The sequence below is a fragment of the Octodon degus genome, unplaced genomic scaffold, assembly GCF_000260255.1.
Source record: "Octodon degus isolate 3935 unplaced genomic scaffold, OctDeg1.0 scaffold00312, whole genome shotgun sequence".
Lineage (NCBI taxonomy): Eukaryota > Metazoa > Chordata > Mammalia > Rodentia > Octodontidae > Octodon > Octodon degus.
Window position 1 is genome coordinate 676,634 of NW_004524888.1, and position 24,511 is coordinate 701,144.

At 54.4% G+C, this 24,511-nt stretch overlaps 1 protein-coding gene across 9 annotated transcripts in view; it reads left to right on the forward strand.

Moving 5' to 3' along the window:
* The first annotated feature begins 3,818 nt into the window (after window positions 1-3,818).
* The window catches only part of Wnk2 (WNK lysine deficient protein kinase 2), a 132,887-nt gene continuing 112,194 nt past the window's right edge, over window positions 3,819-24,511 (forward strand). For 6 of the 9 annotated variants that reach the window (XM_023707805.1, XM_023707808.1, XM_023707809.1 and 3 more), the window contains exon 1: window positions 4,354-5,034. In XM_023707805.1, the coding sequence (XP_023563573.1) occupies window positions 4,354-5,034 (681 nt within the window). Of the gene's footprint in view, window positions 3,909-4,351; window positions 5,035-24,511 lie in introns of those variants that run through there. The other 3 variants (XM_023707802.1, XM_023707803.1, XM_023707804.1) reach the window with 1 other exon arrangement.

Below are 24,511 nucleotides of genomic sequence, written 5' to 3' on the forward strand. Positions count from 1 at the left end.
TTTCTTTCTTTCCTGTATTTAGTACAGGGTCTCACTATACAGATCAGTGATCCTCTTGTTTTCAGCCTCCCAAGCACTGGGATTACATGTGCATGCCACCATGCACAGTCTCAGTCACAGTCCCAGCAAGCCCTGGGGGCGGGACCAGCACAGTGCACCAGGGATTGAACGGGGTTGCTGCACCTGCCTAAACAGGCGCTTTAGTCTGCTGAGCTATCTGACTGGCCCTATTTTCTCTTTCTTTCTTTTCTTTATTCTCTTTTTTCTTTTCAGTGCTTGGGATTGCCCTGGGAGATAACTCAGTAGAATAAGCACTTGCCTGGCAAGTGCAAGGGCCTAAGTTCAATCCCCAGTTCTGGAAAAAAAAAAAAAAAAGATGAACTCAGTGCTTGGGATTGAATCTAGGGCCCCGCACATTCTAGAAAAGTGCTTTACCACTAGACCACACACCCAGACCAATGATTTTACTTTAAATGGCATTGTCTGCCCTACCAGAACTGAGTATCCTCTCCAATCATGAAGAAGGGCCTACTTAGTAACTAGTACTTACTTAGAAGAGTGTTTGAGGTGCTTTTCTGGTTCATGTATCACACCTGAAAACATTTCTAATGGGTTCCTATTGTTGGAAGCCAATGAGGAGGATGCACCCCATTAGTACCTGGGACTAGGATCCGAATCAGAAAGGCCAGAACCTCATCAGCCAAGTGAACTTCAGTGGGCCCTGATGTAAGCAGAGGCAACAGGGCTGCTCCTGAGTAGACTGACGATATAGCCCTGGACCTTCACCTCACGGAGCAGGTACCTGCTCCCAGCTCAGGCTGGGACACCAGGATAGATGGAAATGTCTCATGCATGTGATCATGGCCCTAGGGCATTGGGAAGTGCCAAGCCTTGGGAAGCTGGGACAAGAGGTGTGGGGTAGGAGTGTGTTGGGGTCTCCATGCTGTGCCTTGAGCAGTGATTGAAAGTTGGGAAGTCTCTGTGCCAGGTCCCGATGTAGTCATTTGTGACATGCAGTTTCATTCATGCCCACCTGGCCAGTTGTTCTTTGAGACAGCTGTTCTAAGCACCAAGCCTAGGCTCCAGGAACTTCAGGACAGCCAACAAAGCTACAGGTAATGCTTATTTGCCTTGTCCCAGTACCAAGGACATAGAGGCTCAGAGATGTGCAGTAACCTGGCGAAGGGTATGCATAGGGTTCCTTCAAAGCCCTGGTTTCCAAGTTCCAGTCAAAGAACCCTGAGGCTCCACCTGCTGGATCCCAAGGCTGCACCTGATGCCAGATGAAATTCTTTGTACAGGGGACAGGAACATTGTCCAGCACCTCTTGGCTGTCTATGGACTTTAATGGTGTCTTTGTTACTTTTGTCTTGTTGCTGAGACATAATATCTGATGCCCAACATTAAGGAAGCAAAGGTTTATTTAGCTCTCAGTTTGTGGAGGTTTAAGTCCATACTCAGCTGGCTCCAAGGCAGGGTGGTGTGGCTGAGGGGCAACATTTCAAGGTGGCAGAAGACAGCAAAAGCAGCAAGAGCAAAAGGAGAAGAGCAAGCCTCCCTTTTTCCCTTATGTCGTAAGCAGGCCACCCCCCTAGGAGTGAGTATAGCACTCACACCATCTCCAAGCCCTCCTCTTTCACTTGTTCAGGATGCTTAGTGAGGACTCTGGCACCCTGCTGAGTCACTTAGTTAAACTTCTGAAGTTTTTAAGTTGACACAATGTATCAACCATTACCAATGGTCAGGGGCCTGGTATAGGAATTGAGTTCTCCATCATCTGAAGTGTGTCAGCAGGACTGTGTAAAGTCATGGTTAGGTGCTCAGCACAGAGCACTTAGTCAGAGACAGGTTCACCCCGTCCACCACATCCTGCATGACTCCCCTTATGACTCCCCTTGATTTGTGAGTGTAGCCGTACTTTACATATACCTACCAGTGTGGGAGGGCAGCCACTGTAGCAGCTGAAGAGAACCGCTGGTTGTCTCCTCTATCACCAGGCAGGAATGATGCCACATGCCATCCCTAGTGTGGCCGCTGAAGGAGGAGAAAGCCAGACTGTGCATCCTGGTACATAGTCACCTCCATGCTGTCTTGAAGTTCGCTTGGTCAGGCCTTGGCTCAGGGTACCCTTTCTGGACTGACCCAGGCTAGGAGGAATTGTCAGCCCTTAAGGTGCACAAGCCAGGATGGCCAGTCCACTCTGCAGGTTGGGATACCATGATTTAGGGAGGCCTGGAATTTGCTCAGAATGAATAGGAGTTTTTAGCTTCACAGGGACTATAGAAGGAGTCACATTCATTTCCCTCACTAGCCTTCACCTCCCATCTGGGTGGTGCAGCTCAGAGTCCTGTCTCTAAAGAGGCTCAGACCCACAGAAATGGCACCTACCTTTCTGCTTTTTGCTTGTTTGGACTTTATGCTCAGGCCTGTCTTGAAAGGTAGATATGGGGCTAGATAACATAAATTAACAGGCAAGGGCCGAATGCCAGCCCAGTACCAAACACACCATTTAACCATGAGAGATCTCTGGGGAGAAAGTCCTGAGTTGAGATGTTCACCACGTTCTTTAGTGTAATTTCTTTAGGGCTCCAGGTATTGCCCACTTCCCGCTGCAGAGCAGTGTCACTGGACTCAGAGTCAGAAGAGATGTGCATAGTGGCTTTTGTGAGCCATTTCCAACTGGTGCCAGCATCTGCTGCCAGTGCCCAGCAGGGTCCCAGAAGTCCTGCTGCTCTGGGTGACAGTTGGGTTGGCAAAAGCTTCCTTCTAGTTGTGAAGGCTTAGTATTGCATCTGCTGGTTTCTATGTCACACAGGCTGCCCTGTGCTAAGGGCTCCAGGGCCAGCTGCCCATGTACTTAACTTTGGCCCTAAAGGGTGGCATGTATCTGACAGGGTGCCACGCCACAGGGTGGGGACTGAGATGGGAGCACTCTGGGATCTACCCTGTGCCCCAATTTTTGCATTTGGGAAAAGGTGCAGTGACTATGAGAGATCACAGTGGTTTGTGTGAGGCGAGGTGTTAGCTCAAGGTGGCGTCCGGCAGAGGGCTCAGAAATGAGTGTGGTCACTAGCATGGTGCAAGATTTCAGGCAAGTTCTGAGATGACATCAACAGGGGCTGTCAGGGGTCAGAGTCACAGAAGGTTCTCTAAGTGGAGGGAGGAGATGGAAGTGGGGTGCTGTGGGGAGAAAATATGCCCCCATCCGAGGGATCCCAAGGTAACCTCCATCTCAGGAACTTAGGGATTTGAGGCAGGTAATTTCCAATTTCCACCTTCTATGGCACAGTGACCACTGGTACCACTCTTTCTGCACAATGGTGAGGTCTTTATAGAACCTGAGAGTATAGCGAGGGCAGAAAGAACACTTCAGTTCTGGTCCTTGTCTAGATCGAGCTTGGGTTCGGGAGGGAGGGTGCTCTGCGCCTTCTTCTAGCCTGCTCATCCTGTCCTGGTATAGGCTCTCAAGTCTGGCACGGTGGGGTAGGGAGCTGCTGCCGCTTCCTCCATTGGCCGACAGCCCCACGGACCTTTCTACAGAGCTTCAGAGGTCCGGAGTTCAGCCGAAGGTGGCCGCTAACCTGCAACCAGGTGGGCGTGACAGGCCCCGCCCCACAGGGGGCGGGAAAGAGCGGAAGCCCCGCCCGCCCTCGCGCGCCGGGTCGGAGCCGGTGCGGGAGCGGAGGCGCGCGGAGCCGGCAGGAGCACGCGGGAGCGCGGCCCCGCAGCGGCCCGGCCCGAGGGAGCAGACTCAGGAGCGGAGCAGCGTCGCGACCCCAGCCCCAGCGAAGACCCCCGCCCCAGCAAGGATCCAGCCTCGGGCGCACACCCCAGCCTCGGAGCGCGGCCTCGCCCGCTTCGCCGCCCCGGCCGCTTGGCCGCGGGCATGGACGGCGCCCGCTCGCCCTGTGAGTGCCGGTCCCCGCCGCCCGCCGCCTTTGTGTGCCACCGCGCCGCCGCAGCCCCCTCCCCGCGGCCCTCCCGCGCCCCGGGCCCGCGTCCTTTGTGGAGCCACCGCCCGGCCGGTGCCTCCTCGTCCCTTCTGCAGCCTCCCCCGGGACAGTCCCGCAAGACCCCCTGCCGGCCGGGGCTGGGCCGGCCGCGGGCCCCTGTTTCCGGCCTCCTCCCCTGCCCTCGGGGACACCCAGCGGGTTCTCCCTCCCGGGGTCCCAGGGACGGCCGGGGTCAGGCCCTCTCCGCGGCCCGGCGCTGAGCGGGGTGCGGGGGGCCCTCTTCCGAGCCGAGCTCGCCTGTCTCGGCTGCAGCCCTCTCCAGCCCGCGCCCCCTCCGCGGCCGGGCCGGGCAGGTGCGGCGGCCGGCGCTCACGCGGCCGTGTGTCCTTGGCCCGCAGAGATGGACCGCGATGGCGGCGGCCGGGACGCCCCCGGCGCGCTGATGGAGGCCGGGCGCGGCGCGGGGCCGGCGGGCATGGCGGAGCCGCGGGCGAAGGTGGCGCGGCCCGGGCCCCAGCGATTCCTGCGGCGCAGCGTGGTAGAGTCGGACCAGGAGGAGCCGCCCGGCCTAGAGGCTGCCGAGGCGCCCCCCGTGCAGCCCCCGCAACCCCTGCAGCGCCGGGTGCTCCTGCTCTGCAAGACTCGCCGGCTCATCGCTGAGCGCGCCCGCGGCCGCCCCACCGCCCCCGCTCCCGCCGCGCCCTCCGCGCCCGTGGCGCCTGCTGCACAGCCGGGAGCCCCCTCGGACCCCGGCCCAGAACCCGCGGGCGCTCAGGAGCCCAGGCCGGACCCTGCTGTCGCCAAGGTCCCCGACTGCAGTCCGCGGGAGGAGGAGCAGGGGGCGGCGGTTGCAAGGCCAGAGGACGCAGGAGCTACCGAGGCGAAGCCCGAGCCTGGGCGCGCGCGTAAGGATGAGCCTGAAGAGGAAGAGGACGATGAGGACGACCTCAAGGCCGTGGCCACCTCCCTGGACGGCCGCTTCCTCAAGTTCGACATCGAGCTGGGCCGGGGCTCCTTCAAGACGGTCTACAAGGGACTGGATACCGAGACCTGGGTAGAGGTGGCCTGGTGTGAACTGCAGGTGAGGGCACGCTACCTGCACGTGGGCTTTCGCGGAGTGCGTCCTTGGGTCAGTTGCGGCACCATCTTGGGTCCTTAGGCAGCCCTGGGAAATGTCTGGGGCGGCCGAGTTTGTGTGTCACCCTCTGTGTGGGTGGCCAGCAGCGGGGTGCCTGTTCAATATCTGCGCACAGGTGGGGTTTGTTAGCTTGGTTGGTCCCTGAGATCAAGGCTTGAGTGTGTGGTGTAAATGGACCCACTGCGCGGGTGTGCTGTCAGCTGTGCTCCTTGTAGCGTCCTCATAACCCACTTTACTGATCTAGTAGAGCCAAGACAGTGTAGGGGTTTCAATGCCTTTGTGACAGAGGGATTTGGAAGCTCTCACTTCCTTTTAACTAACCTCTTCCGGTATCCTGCTAAGTGTGGATTGTGGTGCCCGAGCTATCAGGGGCTTCCTTTGACTCAGAGGTGTGACACGAGGTAAGGCCCTGGGGCCACCAGGCAAGGCCGAGTATCCTCCTGTAGTTTTGTGATTCCAAGGTTCAGGATGTGTGAGAGATCTTTAAAGCTAAGTCATCCAAATGCCCCTGCATTTTTCCCTTCCTTTCCTCCTCCTCTTTGGATGCAGAGGCCCTGGGCATGCATTTTTCATAACCTTGCCCTCACGTTGGCTGTGTCAGCTGGGGCCCTGGGAGATTATATAAATGGCAACCCTATCCGTCCTGGGCCAGCCTTAGAAGGGGAGGTAGTGCCTGTCACAGTGGTGTTTACAAGCCCTCCCTGGCTTGGAGGGGGCAGCTGTCAGGCAGGGCCTGGCCTGGGCTCACTAGCAGGAGCTGTAAGCTTACCCCGCTGGCCTGTAAAGTTAGCTAGCCTTCCAGGGCTGATGCAGGCTATGCGGACCAGTGCAAGCTGGCTGCCAGGGCCACTGGCCATGCTGCAGGAAGCCTGCATTTTTGGCCCAGAAATGGGATTCATTTACTGTGTCCTCCAGCCCCTGCAGGGTGAACTGCGTGTGTGTTCAGGCCATGATAATGTGGTGGGTGTCTGCCTGTCGTCAGCCCTTCTCCTAGTACAAAGAGCCCCAGAGGTCTTGCCTTCCCACTGCCCTTTGGTTCTGCCATGGAAATGTGACTGCATAGCTTGGGCCAGGCTTGGTTTGAGGCCTTTTAGGAGAGGGCCAGGAGCTCTCCTCCCTCCTGCCTGCAGATTCTAGGGCTTGCTGAGAGGTGGCCTTGATGACACAGAGCACAGGTGGGTGGGGCAGGGTCTGTAGTGTACCCTTCCTTGCTACAGAAGGGGGCTCTGTAAAGGAGAATTGCATAGGCTTTGGCTGCCTGCCTTCGTGCTCTTGCCAGATGACCAGTGTGGCTTTCTGAGTAGCCATAGTGCTACTGCCGGGTTGCTACTGGGGATGGAGGGCCAGGCAGAGGGGCTACAACAGGTTGGGTGTGAGTTAGATCTCTGCAGCTTGAGCCTGCCGATCTGGCGGAGGTACTGCAGGCACATGTGACTCTTGGAGCTTGTTAATTCCCCTTCCCTTTAAGGCAAGGCCAGCAGTCTGTGCCTTCCCATGGTGGGCAGGGCATTATGGGGTGGGGCTTGGCTTCTGTCCGGGGTCTTTTGCTTCTGGAGTGTAGATAGGAGTGGGAAGGCTGGGGTAGCTTTGGGACTATAATGTTATCTACTTGGGACTTGCTGAGGCCCCCTAGACCATAGGGAAACTGTCCTCACACTGACTCCGATATGTACTGCTGTGGTCACCACCATCTTCCTGGGCCAGTTTGGGAGGATTTTACCTGACAGGTATCTGCGTGAGTTTAGAGAAACCCTCCTTGTTGAGAACTTGCAGTGCCAGAACTTGCAGCGCCATCTCCCTGTTTGGGAGGTGGTGGGGACCAGGAGGTCATGAGGTGGCAGGGATATTTTGGGATAAGCGAGGAAACACTTGTCCTGGTATGTGTGTGGGGGGTCTGGCCTGAGCCAACTTTTATGCAGAGACATGGGAAGGGCAAGTTTTTGGTGTCTAGGATGTGGGGCAGGGCTGAGTAGGGTAGGCTAGGGAGCAGGGATCCTGCCTAGAGTAGGCTCCTCAGATCAAGGCAGGAGTAGGGTAGTGGGACTCCTTTAGGAGAAGGGGTACAGGGTCTGGCCTCACCCACTACCATGGTGCAGAGGGGTGCCCTGCTCTGGGAGGGTGATAGGTGGACATTCTGTCAGCAGGTGTGAGGGGCCTTCTTTTTTTTCTTCGCAGTACTAGGGATTGAACTCAGGGCCTTGCACTTGCCAGGCAAGCGCTTATTCTATTGAGCTTATCTCCCTGGCCCTAGGAGGGGTCTTCTTATCCCAGTGTGGAGATAGTCATCCAGTGCCTTGGACCCCAGCATTTCTTGGCACTGAGGATGGGGTCCTGAGAGTCTACCTTTACTTGTGGAGGACAGGGTCTGTGGGGGCATTTCCTTTGTCTAGGGGAGTGTCATGGTATTTCTCTAGGCCTCTGTCCCCCTCTTGGAGACACCCAGGACTCTTCAGCAGGGTGTGGCCTCCGTCTGTTTATCCAGGTGTCTGCAGGTGGCTGTTTCCTTTCTCTTCTGGGGTGGAGGGCTTCTCTTCTGGAGAACTGAGGTGCATTGCTCACTTGCTCCTTACAGGGTTCCTTGCCATGGGGCAGACCCACTTTCATTGTGGACCTAGTCGGTGTGGTTTAGAGGACATCTGATTTCCCTCAATGACTTTGTGTTGAAAGGGTGTTTTTGGGAGAGCAATATGTGCTTATCTCACATCCAAGGGCAGCAGGATGTCTCACCTTCTGAATCTCCAGATAGCCAAAGCTGAAAATGGAACTGTTTTTGGAGGGTGGGGCGGGGTGACCATTTAAAAATATTACCTCCTGTCATTTATCTTTTGAATGAGTTTTTATTCCAGTGTGTCACAGCAGCAACAAAAGAAATAAAAATACCACCTGCTGTCCTCTTCCCTCTCCTTTCTCATGCGTCTGTGGCCATCCTTGGCCAAGGTCCTGCCCAGACCCCTGTTCTATCAGCATGCAGTATAGCTTAGCATCCCTGCTCCTGCTGGGAGTGGTTGTCTACTGCTGTGGCATACCTGGTAGCTCTGGGGCACAGTTCTGGGTATTTACCTCATCTGCAGCGCCAAGTGCTAGAGGGTGGGGAGATTGGAACTGTAGGGGTGCCCATGGTATAGCCACACCACAGTAGAGTGGGGGTCTTGGCACAGTGTGGCCACAGTAGAGTGATGAGGGCGATGTGTTGGCACCATGCCACCTCTTGCCTGGCTCCCTCCTGCTGGTCAGTACAGCTTTGTCCCATCTTTTTGGTGTTGTACTTTTGTATCTTCCTCACTCTTCCTGGCTACCCAGGTGGCTAGAATGATGCTGTCTCATGTGACTCAGAGCTCCCTTTCCTTTTAGAGGCCACCAGTCCCTGAGAACATGATCCCAGAGCTCACGCCTTTGTCAGTGGGCTGTCAGAGGCAGCTTTTTGGCCTTTCTTTCTCCTGCCCAGTCTCCACTGGGGACCTGGAAGAGGGTGTCTTTATTCCTGTGTTTATATATTCCCTGTCACTGTCTCCTGTCAGGGAATCTAGTCCTAGGCCCTCACGCCACTGCCTGCTATAGAAGGCTACTCTGTGCTGCTGTTGCAGTGCTGGAACCTGTGGTTGCTAGTGTGTATGTCGTCCGTCTGTGACTGACGGCTCAGTACCTGCCTGGCCTCCCAGAGCAGTGTGAGTTCTAAGGAGGCTGAGGGGCAGGTGCTTCTCCTCCTAGCCCTGCCTGGGCCCAGCTGGGCAGGAATGCAGGGAAGCTAGCTGCCGGTGGGGTGATCTCAGGAGGTCCTGCAGTGGTGTGGGGTGTTGAAGGCAGCTGAGCATGTTCTTGCAGCCTGGCCAGAGATCTTAGTGTCCCCTCTGTCTGCTGTCCCTGGGAGGAGGTGATGCCCTTGGAGGCTTACCAATGTGGCTGACCCTCACTGTCCTCAGATGGTGATTAAGTGTTCCTGCAGCCTCCCCATTGCCTGTGTGTCCACTTTATCATGCAGGTGGGGTAGGGAGGCTGAGGGTATCTCCGAGGGCACAGAGACCCGACTGCTGCCCTGTCTGCTCCCTTCCATCCTGTTGAGCTGGGGAGGGGGCTGGAGGAGAGGCCAGGTTCCAGCATCCCAGCTTGGTGGAGCCCACAGTGCTGGCCACCTCTCAGGGACAGGACACCCTGAGAAGCCCAGCCTGACGTGGCTGCTGGTTACTCTGCCTCTTTTTCTTCTGAAGTGCTAAGTTTTCTGGGAAGAGCTGGAAGTTTGAAGTTGGTTAGATGTAGCAAGTTAGTCTGTTCTGGGGGAAGATGCTCTGCTCCCTGCTCCCATACTGGGCTTTGGTTTAGTTGGTGAAAGAGGTTGGTGCTGGCAGTCTGGATAGCCTGTGGGGACGGCTGTCCTGCCAGGCACAGGAGTGTGAGAGCTTTGGCACTCAGGGCCCCCTCCTACCTCCAGGTGTGGGTGGTCAGTGATGATGACAAGCTGCTTAAGCTGCTGCTCCCAGCAGGGTGGGGGACAAGGGGCGGTCAGGCACTGCAGCTCATTCCCTGTTGGAAGCAGGTGCTCTGCAGCTGAGCCTGTGCCTTTGGGGTTGTCCTTAGAGGCCTTGGTGTTCCGAAGGACCTGGGTCAGCCACATTCAAGACCAGGTCACTGTGTGACTCAGAGCATGGCTGTGTTGCCTATCTGGGCCCTGAGCTGAGACCACAGACCTCCTCATAGTAAGGGGCAAAGTGGCAGGCACAGCCTGTTTGACACACTATCCCTGAGCTGGTGTTTGCTCAGCCCCTGAGACCTGGACAGAGTCTGAGAGGGCAGTGGGATGCCTCCTGCAGTACTGGCTCCAGAACTCTGATGACGATGTCTGTGCTCACAAGCCCCGCTGAGCACCTGGTGTGTCCAGGCAGTTGAGCTCTGCATCCTTTGCTTTCCTTATGTCAGATACAGCAGAGTGGTCAAGGGACAAAGCTGAGATCCCAGTGACCAAAAATATGGCTACGGCACATCAGACAGGCCAGGCTGAGGGGATTGCAGACCAGCGCTCAGTGAGGGGGACATGTCATGGCTGCTGCATGGGGCCAAGGCAGCGTGTGACTGGGTCTCTGCTGCTGGTGCCCACAGAGGACAAGGTGGGGGCTTTTGGACATGGGCCAGGTGATTAGCTGTGTCAGCTTTGAGCTCCTGGGAACAAGAGAAAGCCCGGGCCAGCCCAACCACTTGGTCACTTGACGAGTTCTGCCAGCCCTGAGGCTGTGTCCCCTAGCTTGCTTTGTCATTCCAGAGAGCAGCCAGGAACATACTTAAGATGGTGCAAGGCTTTGTGGATGAACGAGTGGCCAGAGAATAGCATCAGAACAAGGAGAGGGAGCCAGTGTTCTGAGAGGCTCTAAAGTCCAGGCCCATTTCCAGTGGGCATTTGTTGAGCCAGCCCCTAGTTCTAGGCTCAGGAGCACCACAGTGAGCTGGACAGATGGTGGCCCCAGGAGACAGTGGATGGAAGGAGCTGTCAGTGGTCCAGTGGGTAGAGAGAGAATCCAGGTCCTTAGAATGTCCTTGTGGACTGGGTGGTAGAGTTGAGCTGTGTGGAGGCCCTGAGGTTGGAGCCAGCCTGGTGTGGGGGACTTCGGAGCAGCCATGTGGGGGAGGCCTGTAGACGTGGCCAGGAGGGACTCAGCTTCTCTGAGGGGGAACCATGTTGGGGGCTCTGGGCAGGAGTGGGGTGAGGGAAGACTTTGAGGGCGTTCCCCTGGCTGCCTTGGGAACAGATGGGGGCTGAGGGTCAGGCAGTGAGCCAGCCACAAGCCAGTGACAAGGCCACTGTCAGTGTGTAGGTCAGACACAGAAGGGCGCTGTTTGGGTGCTGAAGAGAGGGTGAGTGTGTCAGAAGGCAGAGTACATGGGACTTATGCAGGCTGGATGTGAAGGGAGAGAAGGCAGAGTTGGGGGGCATTCAGGGTTGGCAGGGTGCTGAGGCTGGGAGTGACAGGAGGTGTGGACTTTGGAGAAGGGCCAGAATGCTTCAATTAGAGCATTCTGCAGCCTGCAGGGAGTGGTCCTGGAGGACGCTGGGGTCTCTGAGGCAGACCTCTGTGAGCCTATTTAGCAGCCCAGCAGCAGAGAGGTGGGGACTGAGCCTTTGGGGAGCTGAGCCTCAGGTTATACAAGAGGGAGGGATACTAGAGGAAGCTACACAATGCAGATGTGTTTCAAAATACTGATTCATGCAGGTAGGAAGCAGATTCCTGGAATCTTCTTTCCCAAGTTATCTTGTTCCTGACCCCTGGCATCTTGTGGCTGTGGTAGGTCCACAGGGCTCTCTGGGCTTGTCCTGAGCCTGCCCCTCACCGCCCAGAAAGCTCACAGTTGTTCAGTTCATAGCTCTTCTGTGCCCCTTGGTGTCTCTTGGGGCTTGTGGCTTGAGTCTGGCTTCTGGCCATCGCTGGATGATGCCCAAGGTGATGGCTCAAGGCTCCAGGTTATTGCTGTGATGGAGAAGAATTTGACCCACTGCACCAGAGGTCTGGGCTATGTGTCTTGATCTCCTTTGGGGCCCAACCTTAAGCAGTGGCTGTGGTGGGACGCTGGTCCTCCAGCAGTGGTGTGAAGAGAAAACTGGGGAGTCTTACTGGCAGGCAGGGACTGCCACTACAGATCCTGGCTATCGGTCTCTGCCCACACAGACACACAGAGGGGAGGAAGCCTGCTGCAGTATCTGTGGGTAGCGCTGGGATGTCAGCCAGTGGAGGCTGAAGGAAGTTGAGAGAAGTGCAGAGCACATGGAGGGCCTACAAGGCTTCTCCCCTCTTGTAAGATAAGCACCTGAGTTGGAAAGTGGGGAGCCAGTTGAGCCTGGGGAATGAGGAGGAGCTGAGACCTGTGTCCTAGCTGGTGTTATGCCTTTGGGGCAATAGAGCCTTCCTGGAGCACCTGGGCTGCTGTTTCCTTATTATTTGAAGTGCAGATTAAGTAAAAGGGTTTGAATGCTGTCAGCTGGAATTTTTGAAAAGCTAGTTAGGATCTGTCTATGAGCATTGGCGATCCAGGGCTGTGTGTGCTTTGGGGGAGATCCTATTTGGACTGAAGTGTGAGAGGAATGGATGGTAGAGTTTAACAACCTGAACACTGTTGCAAATTTTCCCACTTCCAAGAGTTTTCAAATCTGGTTCTGTTCCTGGAGGGCTTAATTTTAAGGATTTCCTGGATTATTTGATTACTACCTCTAATTTAAGTTAGCTTGCATGACCTGTGGGGAAAAGTCAGTCTAGGGGTGGCTCATTCTTCATTTTGGGATTGCCACGCCATGCTGACGCTACCCTGATGACCTGGTGGACCTCTGCATGGGCGTAGATCCATCAGTTAGGTTTTTTTTTTTTTTTTTTTGGGGGGGGGGATCAAAGCAAGTAAGACAGTGTGGTATTGGTGGAAGGCTAGACAGATGAATAGAAGTGAATAGGACCCAAAAATAAACCCACACAAAGAAAGGCAACTGATTTTTTTTCATAAAGGAACCACGAAATTTCATTGGTGCAAATGTAGCCTTTTCAACAAATGGAATTGGAGCAACCGGATAGCAGTGTGCAACAAAACAAAACAAACTACCAAACAGAACTAAGCTGGGGGTGTAGCTCAGGAGTAGCTCACTTGCTGAATATTTGAGGCCTGGGTTTGATCCCTAGTACTGCCAGAAAAAGGAAAAAGAAAAAACAAACCTTACACCTTCCATCCTTCACAAAGACTAACTCAAATGGCTCAAGCTATAAAACTCAGGAGCTAATAAGGAGCAAACCTGGTTGAGCTTGGGCTCGGTGATGACTATCTAAATACAACACCAGAGTACAACCCTTGAAAAAAATAATTGGTAAGCTGGACTCTTTTAAAACCTGTCTGTGCGAGACACCGTCAGAAGGAAAAGATTAGCCATAAGTTGGGAAAAATATTTGTAAAAGATGTTTCTGATAAGAAAAACCTATCCAAAAGACAGAACATTTGAATCTCAATATTAAAAAGAAAACAATCACATGAGAAAAAAAAAAGTAGGCCTCAGACCAAAATTAGAGAAAAAGGAGGGCTGCAAGGAAAGCCAACATTTTGGCCCTAGCCTTCCAAGGTCAATTAAGACTCAGGACATATGAGAACTTGTACTGTACCGTCATGTAACTCGGTAGTGTCCCAAATTTTCTGATCAAGGAGATTATGGGGCCAAAGAGGAAAGTGATCGATGATGTAGAGTGTGCCTAAGGAGAGTCACATGGAGAGAAAACATTCTCTCAGGCTTTCACAGAGAGCACATTGGCCAAGCAATGGCCGTGACTCATCCACATGGCTGACACTGACAAAGATTCTACAATCTGAGGTACAGGATCTCAGGATAAATCCTGAGGGGATTTCACTGACCTTATCAGACCCAAAAGCTACAACTCTTGTTGCATAGGTCCTGCTTTACCTTGGTCTTAACCATCCCGCAGAAAAGTATAAGAACGAAGTATAAGAAGTAAAGCCATGGTGTTATGTTGAGCTGTAGGGAACTTAGGTCAACAATTTCTGACATTGCCAGCGAAACGGAAGACCCAATACTATTATGGACCTCTGAACTCTTTTAGAATATTTTGCTGAGTTTACACACCTATAGTATTTAAATGATGGAACTTAACAAAGAAAGGGGATATAGATGAATATCCATTTGGTATCTGTGTATTCAAAGTGGTTAGGATAGATATATAGTTACATTCTTTTAATGAATAGAGGGATTTGTTCTAATGGTGTTTGTAAATAAGATATCAAGTCCGCATCTTGTACAGCAATTAACCATTAGGAAGAATGTATGCAATGTGTTAATTATTGAAACTGTCCTACCAATTTGGTTTGAAACTATCTCATTGCTATTTGTTTCTCAATAAAATTATGGAAAAAAAAAAGTAGGCCAAAGATGTGAACAGGAAGACATCTCCCCAAAGAAAATATTCTAGTGGTCAGTAAGAATAAGAGAGGTACGTAACATCATATGTCACCTGGGAAAAAAAATTAAAACAACAATGATATTCTACTAGGCCTCTGTTAGAATGATCATAATGCAGAAGGTTGGCAATACCAAGTGCTGGTGAAGATGTGGAGGAACCGGATCTCTCTTCTAGGGCTGGTGGGCATGCAAATGGCAGACCACTTTAGAAGCCTGTTGAGACTTTCTCATAAAAAACCCAACCCCCCCAACCGCATTCTTAGCGTACAGTCCAACAGTCTCCCTCCTTCTTATTTATGCAAACATGAAACGCTGAAATACGTCCCCACAAAAGCCCACACATGGCTGTTTACAGCAGCTTTATTCATAATTGTCAAAACTTAGAAGCAACCAAGGTGTCCTTCACAAGATGAACAACCACGCAGACTTGGTGTAGTATCCAGACAGTAGAAGGTTCACCCTCAAAAGGAATGGGGTGTACAAGCTGTGAAAAGACATGGATAGATTTCAGATGCATTGACTTGGTGAAAGAGGCCAGGGCAGAGACCCCCTGGCTGTGTGATTGCAACTAGATGACACACTGCAGTAGGCAAAACCATGGAAGGAATACAAAGATGAGTGGTTCCCAGAGGCTGGGTGGGAGGAAAGGAATAAACAGATGGAGCCCGGGATGTTCAGTGCAGTGAAGCTATGCTGGGCGACACTAGAGTGGAGGCAAATGGCATTTTCATGTGTCCAAACCTGCAGAATGTACAGTACCAGGAGGGAGCCCTAAAGTAAACTGCGGACTGACTTAATAACAAGGTGTCTGTTGTGGCTCATTGATTGTGAATGTCTCCCTTCAGCGCAGGCTGGGAACCAGAGGGGAAACCGCGGTAGAGCTTAGCAAATTTCGTGCGCTCTGCTCCAGCCTTCCGTCGAACAACAGCTTTTCTGCAAAATAGTGGATTAAGAAAAGAAAGAAAAATGCACAGTTATATGCACAAAGTTTCCTGGAATGGTGGTGGTGATGGGAGCCCAACAACTATAATCCAAGTGAATACAATTGCTTTTATTTTTGCACATGACTAGTCCTTGTTCATGCACGCACACGCGCACGCATGTGTGCGTACACACACACACACACACACACACACACACTCCTTTCAGAAATATAGCTGTGAGCAGAGTGTCAGAGCTTTTGAACAATGATCTTTTTGTTTTTGGAGTAACTTTCAAGGCCTTAGGTGGGGAGCTGGGGTTGTGGGTCTGCTCCTATTCTTGTGTTCCTCTTCTGACCCATGCTTCTGTTTCCAGAGAGACCTCTAGGGAAGGCAGGGACAGGGCTGGGCAGTGACTCCCTGAGTGCCCGCTGAGTGGTGTTCTTTCCTTCAAGGAAATATTGTGGGTCCAAGCAGGTGACACCCCTCATACCCACCTCCCTGAAGCTCTGGGCTTCCTGGCCCTGCAGCAAATGGTGACCCTTAGGACACTGAGGGGTCAGCTAGGGGCCAGAAAGGCAGAAGCTCTGCTTTGATGAGGACTTTCTCAAAAGCTGCTGCCCACATGTGAGCTCCTGAGTCCTAGGACTGTGTTTGAGCTGAGGAGAAAGGAAGCTCTGAGGCTGCGAGGAGGTGCTTCAACTTCCTGTCTGTGCTCACAGGGTGGCAGTGGGAAAGGGCCTGTCTCTGGACAGGTCTGGGAGGTCCTCAGCCAGACTGCTCAAGAGCATTTAGGATGCCTGCTAGCTGTGGGGCTGTGGGGTAAGGTGGAGAGTGCCAGGCTTCCTCTGTGTTATTCATCCGTTGTACAAGTGTCTTGGGGAGCAGGAGGGCCCTGAAGGGGACGTGTGGGTGGAGGATTGTGGCAGTATGGATGCTCCCATTGTCTTTCTGGGTGACGCTGCAAAAAGTGGGGCATCCTGTGCCTATGCAGTGGTGCTGCCATTGTCAGTGTTTGAAGCTGGACATGGAAAGCTGGCTTTGCCTGTGGGGCCCCCCTGGAAGGACTACCCTCTCTCCAGTGTCCTCTCTTCTAGGCTTCTCTGTATTTGTGTGTGGCAGATGGGCTGCAAAGATTTTTAGCCTTGAGCTGACCAATACCAACCTTTGGGTGTGCCCAGAACCTAAAATCTGGAGATAGTCAAGGGCCATAGAGGTAGCTCAGTAGCATCAAGTAGGGATATGGGACTTTTTTGTCTTTTTCTTAGACTTTCTTCACCCAGGTTGGCAGTTTTGTTTCTAGTGTTGCTTGTTGCCTCATAGTAGCTGGAGGGCTGCCACAGTTCAGGCATCATAACCACACTTGAAGGGAGGAGACAAGTAAGCAGTTGGTTGGCCCAGGACCTAACAGCCCAGAGGCCCATTTCTCCAATGGCTCTGTCCATATTAAAGAATATTAGCCAGTGACCCTGTTTTGTTAAAACAGGATCCTGTGGCCTTCCTGGCTACAAGAGCCCCTGGGAAAGGTTTGACTGGCATGACTGGCTTCCGTCTATTCCCTGGGAATAGGCACCTGTGGGCTGTGCTGCTTGACCTTTGCCTCCTGTACGACCTGACTTTCCACGCCCCACGTGCCATCTGGCAGTGGTCCTAATTCCATTTCTCTGAAACTTTTTATTTCATAAAGTTCAGTCCTCAGAAAAGCTGGCATTAGCTTGTGTTGGAAGTACTCTGTCTCGCCTCCTCTGCGGCAGCAGCTCTGTACCTGTGTGTTCTGACCCACTTCCAGTTTCCCCTTGCGTGCCGCAGCAGGTGTCTCCTGGCAGGAACAAGGACGCTTCCCCAGAGCCCATGCAGGGCCACACCCGACCTGCTGAGGGGAAGCTGTTAACCTGCCCTGCTGCACTGCCAGGTGTCCTCCTGGCTTGGGTCTGGGCTCTGACCCAGGACAACATTGGGACTGGTTGTCCTTCTGTATATCTAGTGGTCCCTCCACCAGTTTATCCTCACGGTTCTTTAACCTGTGGGCCTGGCATTCTGAGGGCTTGGGCTGTGGTCTGTGTGTCAGGACCTGGGCCTGTCTGGTGCTGCTGGGTGCTGTGCTGCCATCACCGGGCCCACTCTGGGGCAGAGCAGCTCCTGGAAGCACCCCCGCCACCCTCCTACTGAGGAGGCAGCAGAGTGTCCGCATGCCTGGGCAGCGGCTGAGTGGGGCAGGGCAGCCCAAGGAGGTACATGCAAGCTCTGGCCATCCTGGGCTTAGGGGCACCTGCCTGCCTCCTCCTCCCTGAATCCAGGTTGCACCCTTGCTTTGAGTCTTGGTGCTGCAAAACTCAAGGTTCTCTTGGGGCTCTATGAGCTGTTCATTGGAGGGCACCAGCCATGAATCCCACTGCCAGCTATCTCCTGTCTCTGAGTGGGGACCTGGGCTCCTCAGGACTTAGGGGCTATCTTGTGTGCCCAGGACAGGGGCAAAAGGAGACCCAGGTTTTCCCCCACCTGCTGGTTCTGAACTTGCTTCATCAAGGTGGTGTGTGCTGGCCTTGGATTTCATATGGACAAAAGGGACAGCTATCACTAAGGGTTGTTTCCAGGGAAGGTGACGTGACCTTCACCCAAACCTAATGTAAGAGGAATGACCCTGAATCTTCTTTATCTGATGTGGCACTCTCCTCTCTGGTCCAGGCCTGTCTTGTTTGTCTTAATATTCTTGTGTGTCTTTTATATTCTTGTGGTCATGAATCCCCAGACCTCTGAGGGCTCCTCATCCGCATGCAGCCCACCTAGCAGTGTGTGGCCTGCCGACCATGGTGTGAGGGGTCCTGGGCCAGCCCTGTCTGCCATCCCCTCCCTGGAGGGTGCTGGGTGGGCAGATGCCTAGGTCGGCCCTCACCTGGCTTTCTGCACCCCTCCAGGCCAGGCCAGGGCTGGCTGTGCTGTATGGGCCTGCAACAGTGGGCAATTCCTGTACTCCATAGGGCTCTGCTTCTCAGCTGGGCACCAGGCTGCCTGCATGGTGGCTCATGCCTAGGGTCCTGGACATCTCCATATTGCCTGGTGTGGACCTGAGACCCCCATGCTAGGGAATACACTGGGAGTCCAATGGCCTCATGGCCCCGGCAGCCACAGGTCCTGGGCAGCTTGCTTTCATGTCAGGTCAGCCAGCAGCAGCAAGGGCACTGACATCTGCCCAGACAGGTCTGTGGAATGTTGCCCAGAGAGAATTTGGCTGTTTCTTGGGGCAAGAATCATACAGAGCACAAAGCTGCAGAGGGGAGAGGGAGGGGCCAGTAGGGAGGAGGCTGTGTATAGGAGTTTGCCTCCTCCCACGCCTCAGGTTTTCTGAACTGCCCCCTCTCCCTGCCAGTCTGAAGTCCTGTGCACCTCTACAATCACCCTAATGTAACTACAGAGCCTTTTGGTCAACCCCAAGTGCTGCTGAACAACTCCTGGAGGTGACAGGACTAGAGGAAGACCTGGCCCTATCTGTGTCCTCAATGAGGAACCAACCAAATCTGTGCAAGGAGCCTGAGGACCCAGCATCCTGATACCCCTCTTTCCTGCTGTGTGCAAGGCCACACAAATCCTGTGGATGTGGTGAGCACTGTGAAGGTCTCTGCCAGTCTGCACCTCTGACCTGCAGCAGTGGAGGTCACCTTGGTTGGGACATCAGGAGAAAGTATTAGACGGGACTTCTGCCTCATCCTACAGCCAGCTTGCTGGCTTCAGATAGGGTCCAAGCTGGCTTCTAGGTGGGACTTCTGCTGTGCTGGCTGCCCCTGCCCCCATCCTATCTGACTCCTTAGCCTTTACAAGGAGATGGAGAATGGCAGCCCTGCCATAGTCTTCACTGGAACAGGAGGGGGAGCCCTCATGGCATTTGGGTGGAGTGGCCGCAGGGCCTCTGCAGTCACCTGCCCTTGTCCTTTGTGAAATGAGACACTAAAGCGAACAGGCATCCTTGAGGTGACTTCGAGCAGGGCACCCCCAAGTGAGCTGAGGGGAGAGGGCTGGAAATGGATGTTGCTAAAGCAGATTGAAAACGTAAGAGAAGTTTGAAAATGGAAAGGGACAGGTGGTGTTTTCTAAGGCTGTGGGTTGGAAAGCAAGCCACACAGTGATGGTGGGGAGTGGCTTTGGCTTTGTTTTTGGACCCTTGGGGCAACGGGCATTTGCACAGCCCCTTTCCCAGCAAAGGTGCAGTCGCAGGGACACCTCTGATCTTGCGGAGGCCAAATGTGGCCTGGCAGGGACTCAGCCTTGGGTCTGGCTTCCTGTGCTGCTCAGGGTGCCTGTTGCCCCCCATTCTGGGCCCTGTGCATTCCCTCCATGATGGCTTGGGCAGGGGTGAGGCCGGAGTCTGCTCCAGGCTCCTCTGCCAATGGGGATCATGCGCTGATCCTCAGCTTTTGCCACTTCCTTCCTATGGCATGGCTCATGGGTACAGGGCCAGAGTCTGCCTGGCCTGTAGGCCTGGGCACATGTCCTCATGGGGTGTGCTGTGGAGGATAGGGACAGCGCCGCCCTGCAGGAGCCTCACCTCTCCCTCTCCCCCCTTTGAGAAGTGTTTGAGACCCACTGCTCACCTGCACCTCCCCCTGCCCTGGAAAGAGCCCATTTGGCTTGAGACTGTCCTGTCTGAAATGGCCTGTCAGGCTCTGTAAATATTTGATGACAGCAATGATAGAGAGACAAAGGCATGCTCTGTTCACAGCAGGGAGCGAGATGGTGACATTGGAACGTCCCTGGCCCTGCCACTGCTTTCCTGAGAGGTTAATAGATAGGTTTTCAGGCACCCCTTTGTGTCTGCTCACCAAGGGCCAGGGCAGAGCCCTGGGACCTGGCAGGGCCAAGCAAGAGCCCACTGCCAACTTCCTACCTGGGGAACCAGGTCGAGCCAAGGTCATGCTGGGGTCTTACCCTCCTGATTCGCCCTGGCACAAGGTGGGCTTGGAAAGTGAGGTCTGTCCTTAATGTGGCACGAGCCATTGGCAAGACACCGAGCACTGTATCTGGTCACATCCTGGGCTCCTGTGCCTGGTGCCTGAGCCTGGGCTTCCTGCCTCAGGTGCATGGGCACATTGCTACAGGTCTCGATCAGGCTCTGTGCGTGTGTGTGGCAACTGTGCTTTGCCTACCAGGGCACCTCCGTGGGAATGACAAGCCCTTTGAGGCAGCCTGGCGGAGGGCCCACCTGTCCCATGGGGTCCTTTCTTCTTGGCAGGCCCAGCCACTTTTGCAGCCCTCTGGGCTGCTTTCTGGAGAGGGCTGGGTGCTAACACAATTGAGGCCCTGTGGACAGAATGTTTCTGTCTGCTTTCTTTCTCATGTGGGAGGCCTGGGTAGGTTTCCTGATGGAGGATGAATTAGGAGGGCTGAAAGGTGACTAATAGTCACTGTGGCATACTGGTCCGCCTACTGCTGTGAGGTTGGCAGGTAACTTCCTCAGGTTTAGGGACACCAGGGCATGTTCACAGTGCCTGCCAGACACTCTTGGGAGGGAGAGGGTGGGAAGGGTGGGGCTCCTTTACGGAGCATTGTCCTTCTCCCTTGGAGCAGCAACTGTGGGAGATAGTGTAGAGCAGGCACCAAGGGGGAATGTCTCCTTCTTTCATTGAAAGAAAAAAAAATGCAAGTTAAAACCAGGGGCCACACAGCTCTGGTGGGCCACAGAGTAGGTGAGAAAGCTCACCGAATCTTGGGGCACCGGGGGTAGAATAAGGAAGGTGTCGGTGTCCTTGTTCCCTAACTGCAACATGACATTATGTAGCCACAGTGCCACCGCATGCGATGGAGTGGAGGAGTGGGAGGTTGGGGCTTGTCTTACACATGCAGTGGACTGATGTCACCTTCAAGGTCTTCATAATGGGAAGGTGGCAGGGCTGGAGAAAGAGTAGACAGGGCTGTGCAAGATGGTGTAAGGAGCAGGGAGATGGAACTCGGTGCTCGGGAAGCTGGGGAGGGCTGGGGAAGGACTTTCCCGAAGCCGCAGGGAACCTGCCCTATCTGCCCCAGCCTCTCCAAGCATGGCTAGTCTCAGGCCGTATCTCTGAAATTGAGTAAGTAAATGAGCATGGTCGCAAGCCCAGTTTGTAATGGTTGCTGCCACAGCCAGGCAGTGGCTTGGATGTTGTCCCAGCTGGCCAGCCTCAAAGGCAGAGCGTGGAGAGCAGCCTGGGGCTGGAGGCCAGCAGAAGAGAGATGCCTGGAGGACCCCCAGCACAAGGCTTGTAGCCATGTGCGCCCTGGGCACAGCCCTGGCAGTGGGTGCTGGGATGGCAAGCTGGAGTGGTGCTGCCCTGGTGAGTGCTAGGGAGGAGCTGAGAGTGAGGCTGGCCTAGAGTGTTTTAACTGCCTTCTTTTCTGTGGGTACGAGGGAGCCAGTGAAAGCTCTTGGGAGATAGTGTGTGAAAATAGAGTTTAGGGACGTAGGTATGACAGCTACATACAAGGTGCTGGAGTGGGAGAGGAAGGGGACAGTAGGAACCCATCCCCCCAAAAAAAAACTGGGTGCTCAAGTTCTGACGGGGAGGCAGACAGTGGAGGTCAGAAGGCCCTGTAGGCTGCATAGATGCAGAGTATCCGCGCATGCTCATTGTGGGACCTCAGGTGCCGTGGCTTCTGAGAGAGTAGTAACCTGAGCAGTTGGGGGCAGAAGTGCCAGGCTTGGGCTGGAGAGCAGGCATCGGTGTGGGGCTGAGGCGTGGCTGTGGGTGTCTGGAGAACTTGGGGTTCCACCTCCCACCACCCACCCTGTGCTTGGGAATTAGAGCCAGAGCTTTGCACAGACTTGCACCTCCCTACCCCAACCCCTTTCAAGAGATGGTTTTACCAAGTCGTTTAAGCTGGATTTGAACTTGGAATCCTCTTGCCTCAGCCTCCCAGAGCGCTGGGATTACAGGTGTGAGCCACTTTGAGCAGCTCCCAGGCCTCTATTCTAAGCTCTGTGCTCCCTAGCACACTGTTGTGGGAAACCTAAGAGGCCTGATATGGGGAGATTCTGTAGAAGCAAGCTGTGGGCTCCTCACTGAGCCTGCAGGGTCCCACGTGGGATGCACTGCTCTGTGCCAGAGGACTGCGAGGATTCTGTCCTTGGAGAACGTGTGTAAGTCCTCAGCACCCTGGGGTTCAGAGCAGCGTCGAGGGATTCCTGGAGGCACCAAGAGGGGCAGGGGGTGAGCACAGGGACCTCAGTCAGGCAGGCCTTGGTGATGTGGCCCAGGGGCCTGGGGCTGCTTGCAGGCTGTGCGAGGGCTCGGGGTGCAAGTGAACTTACATGCGCCATGTGTGCGTCACTACGGGGATCAGAGGATGCCTGTGCTGTGGCTCCTGAGGAGACTCTGGGCCTCTGGGCAGAAGTCATCAAGGTGCTGACATCTGTAGGGACTCTGTGTCCCTCTGGCCATCCAGCCACAGGTTTTTTTGCTTAGCAAATGCCCCACAGCTTTATCTGCTGGGCAGTTTTCCCTGGACCTGGGAAGGGACAGAATGTGTGTCCCTGTGGGGGCTTCCCTTTGCAGGGTTGGGACCCAAATGTGCTCAGCACTGCATCCTTTAGTGTCACAGCAGCACAGGTCAGCCCTGGGCAGGGAAGGCTGGCCCTTGATGTAGTGGGGCCTATGTTTTGGAGGCCAGTTGTCATTGACAGGCTAGGCTTTGCCTTAGGCCCTTGTCACCTAGGAGAGCCCCTGAAGGCCACCCCGAGAACTCCTCTCCACCCACCCCTGTGTCTCCCTCTCTGTCCCCCCCAGTCCCCTCACCTCACTTGGCCCCTTTGTCTGTCCCCCCCCCCACTGGCCAGTGTTTTCTCTGTCCCTTTGTCCCTCTTGCCTTTCTCTGTCCCTCTGGCCTCCCTGCGCCCTGTCTAGAGCCTGGTCTCCATAGCAACAGTTGCTGCTGTGAGGCTGGCGCCTGCAGAGCTTCATCCCATGGGGAAGTATTTTTGGCACTGTCGAGGGATTTTATTTTATCTTTTGTGTTGACGTTTGCCGAATGGCACAGAGCTGGGGTGGCACTGGAGAAACCTCGTGCTGGGGGCTCCCAGTGTTCGTGTGCCATCTGTGAGCGTGGGGCCTCGGAGGGTGACGTGGGTCACCCTTTTTGGGTCCCAGATATGTCAGAGGACCTGGGCAGCCCTAGAAATGGATGGATGTAGATGACAAGGAGGGCAGGGTGGGGCTGAGCTGTGGGATGACTGCCATAGAACTCATGTGGCTTGGGCCAAGATTTGATTGTGTGGGGTTCTGCCTGTGACCCACTTTATGGGTGGGGAAGTGGATGCTGTGGAGGGTGGGACTTACCAGAGCACCACCGCTGCTCAGAGCTCTTCCTGTCCCTTTCCAGGGCCCTGTGGGCTTGATCTCTGTGGGGACAGTATAGACCCCATCAAAGGGCCTTATTTCTTGGTTTCATAGCTGTCTCTATGAGCTCCTATTGCTATGGTGCTTTGGCTGACGGAGCAAGAAGAAAAAGGAGTGTGATAGACACTTCTGTGTCACCTGCAGTGACCAAATGTGTGAGGACTGAGAGTACTAGAGACGTTCCCTGACCCATGTCTGCCCTGGCCATGGTGCCACAGGCAAAGTGCTACTTGCCTTGGCCCTCTCCTTGTCTGGAGCTCACAGGAGACTGTAGGCCCACCTGGCTGCCCTGTGCTGGCCCCTGGCATGCCAGGGAGGGTGGTGGCCACATGGCTGGTGTAGTGGGCAGGGCACATCCTGGGAGCTAGTGGATGTGTCCGTATGTCCACCTTGCTGTGTGCCTTTGTCCTTGGGCCTTCCTTGACTCCTCCTCTGCCTCTTCCTTTGGGCATGTGCTGTGGCAGTGACTGGGTGTGCTGAATCCTGAATGACAAGAGGCTGGTGTCCAGGGACATGACATGGGTCGGGTGGGGGAGAGAGTTGCATTCTGTCTTGATCACTCATGGAAAACTCCAGCTTTTCACCTGCTGAGTGAGGAGGACTGTTGAGGGGGGCCCGGAGCAGCACATAGTGCCCACTCCTTGCCAGGCCCTCCCTAGACCAGAGAGGCTGCCTCCAGAAGGAAATGCACTGGCTGCCAAACCCAGGGGGAGAGGAGCCCTTCCACAAGCTGACTGGGGCACTTAACTTGTAACCAGGTGTAATGGTTGATACATCTTTGTGAATTTAAGAACTGAGAAGTTTAGAAGCTTAACTGAGTGACTCCACAGGGGGGTAGGGGGCTGGGGCCTCACTTGGTAAACATCCTGAGCTTGTGGAAGAGGAAAGCAGTGAGGTGGTGTGCGTGGATAGCAAGAGGAAAAGAGGCTTGCTTCTCCCCGCATTTTTTGGTCCTTGCTTTTGCTGTCTTCTGCCACCATGAACAGCTGCCCCTGTGCCTTGCCACCCTGCCTTGGAGCCAGTTGATTATGGACTGAAACCTCCATAAACTGTGAGCTAAATAAGCTTTTCTTCCTTACTTTTGGGTGTTGAGTATTTTGTCCCAGCAATGAGAGAAAAGTAACTAAGACACCAGGGAAATCTTGAAACAGCCAGGCAAGTTGAGGTGTCTGGTGAATTGTACACTCTGCCACAGCTGCGCCGTCACGGATTAC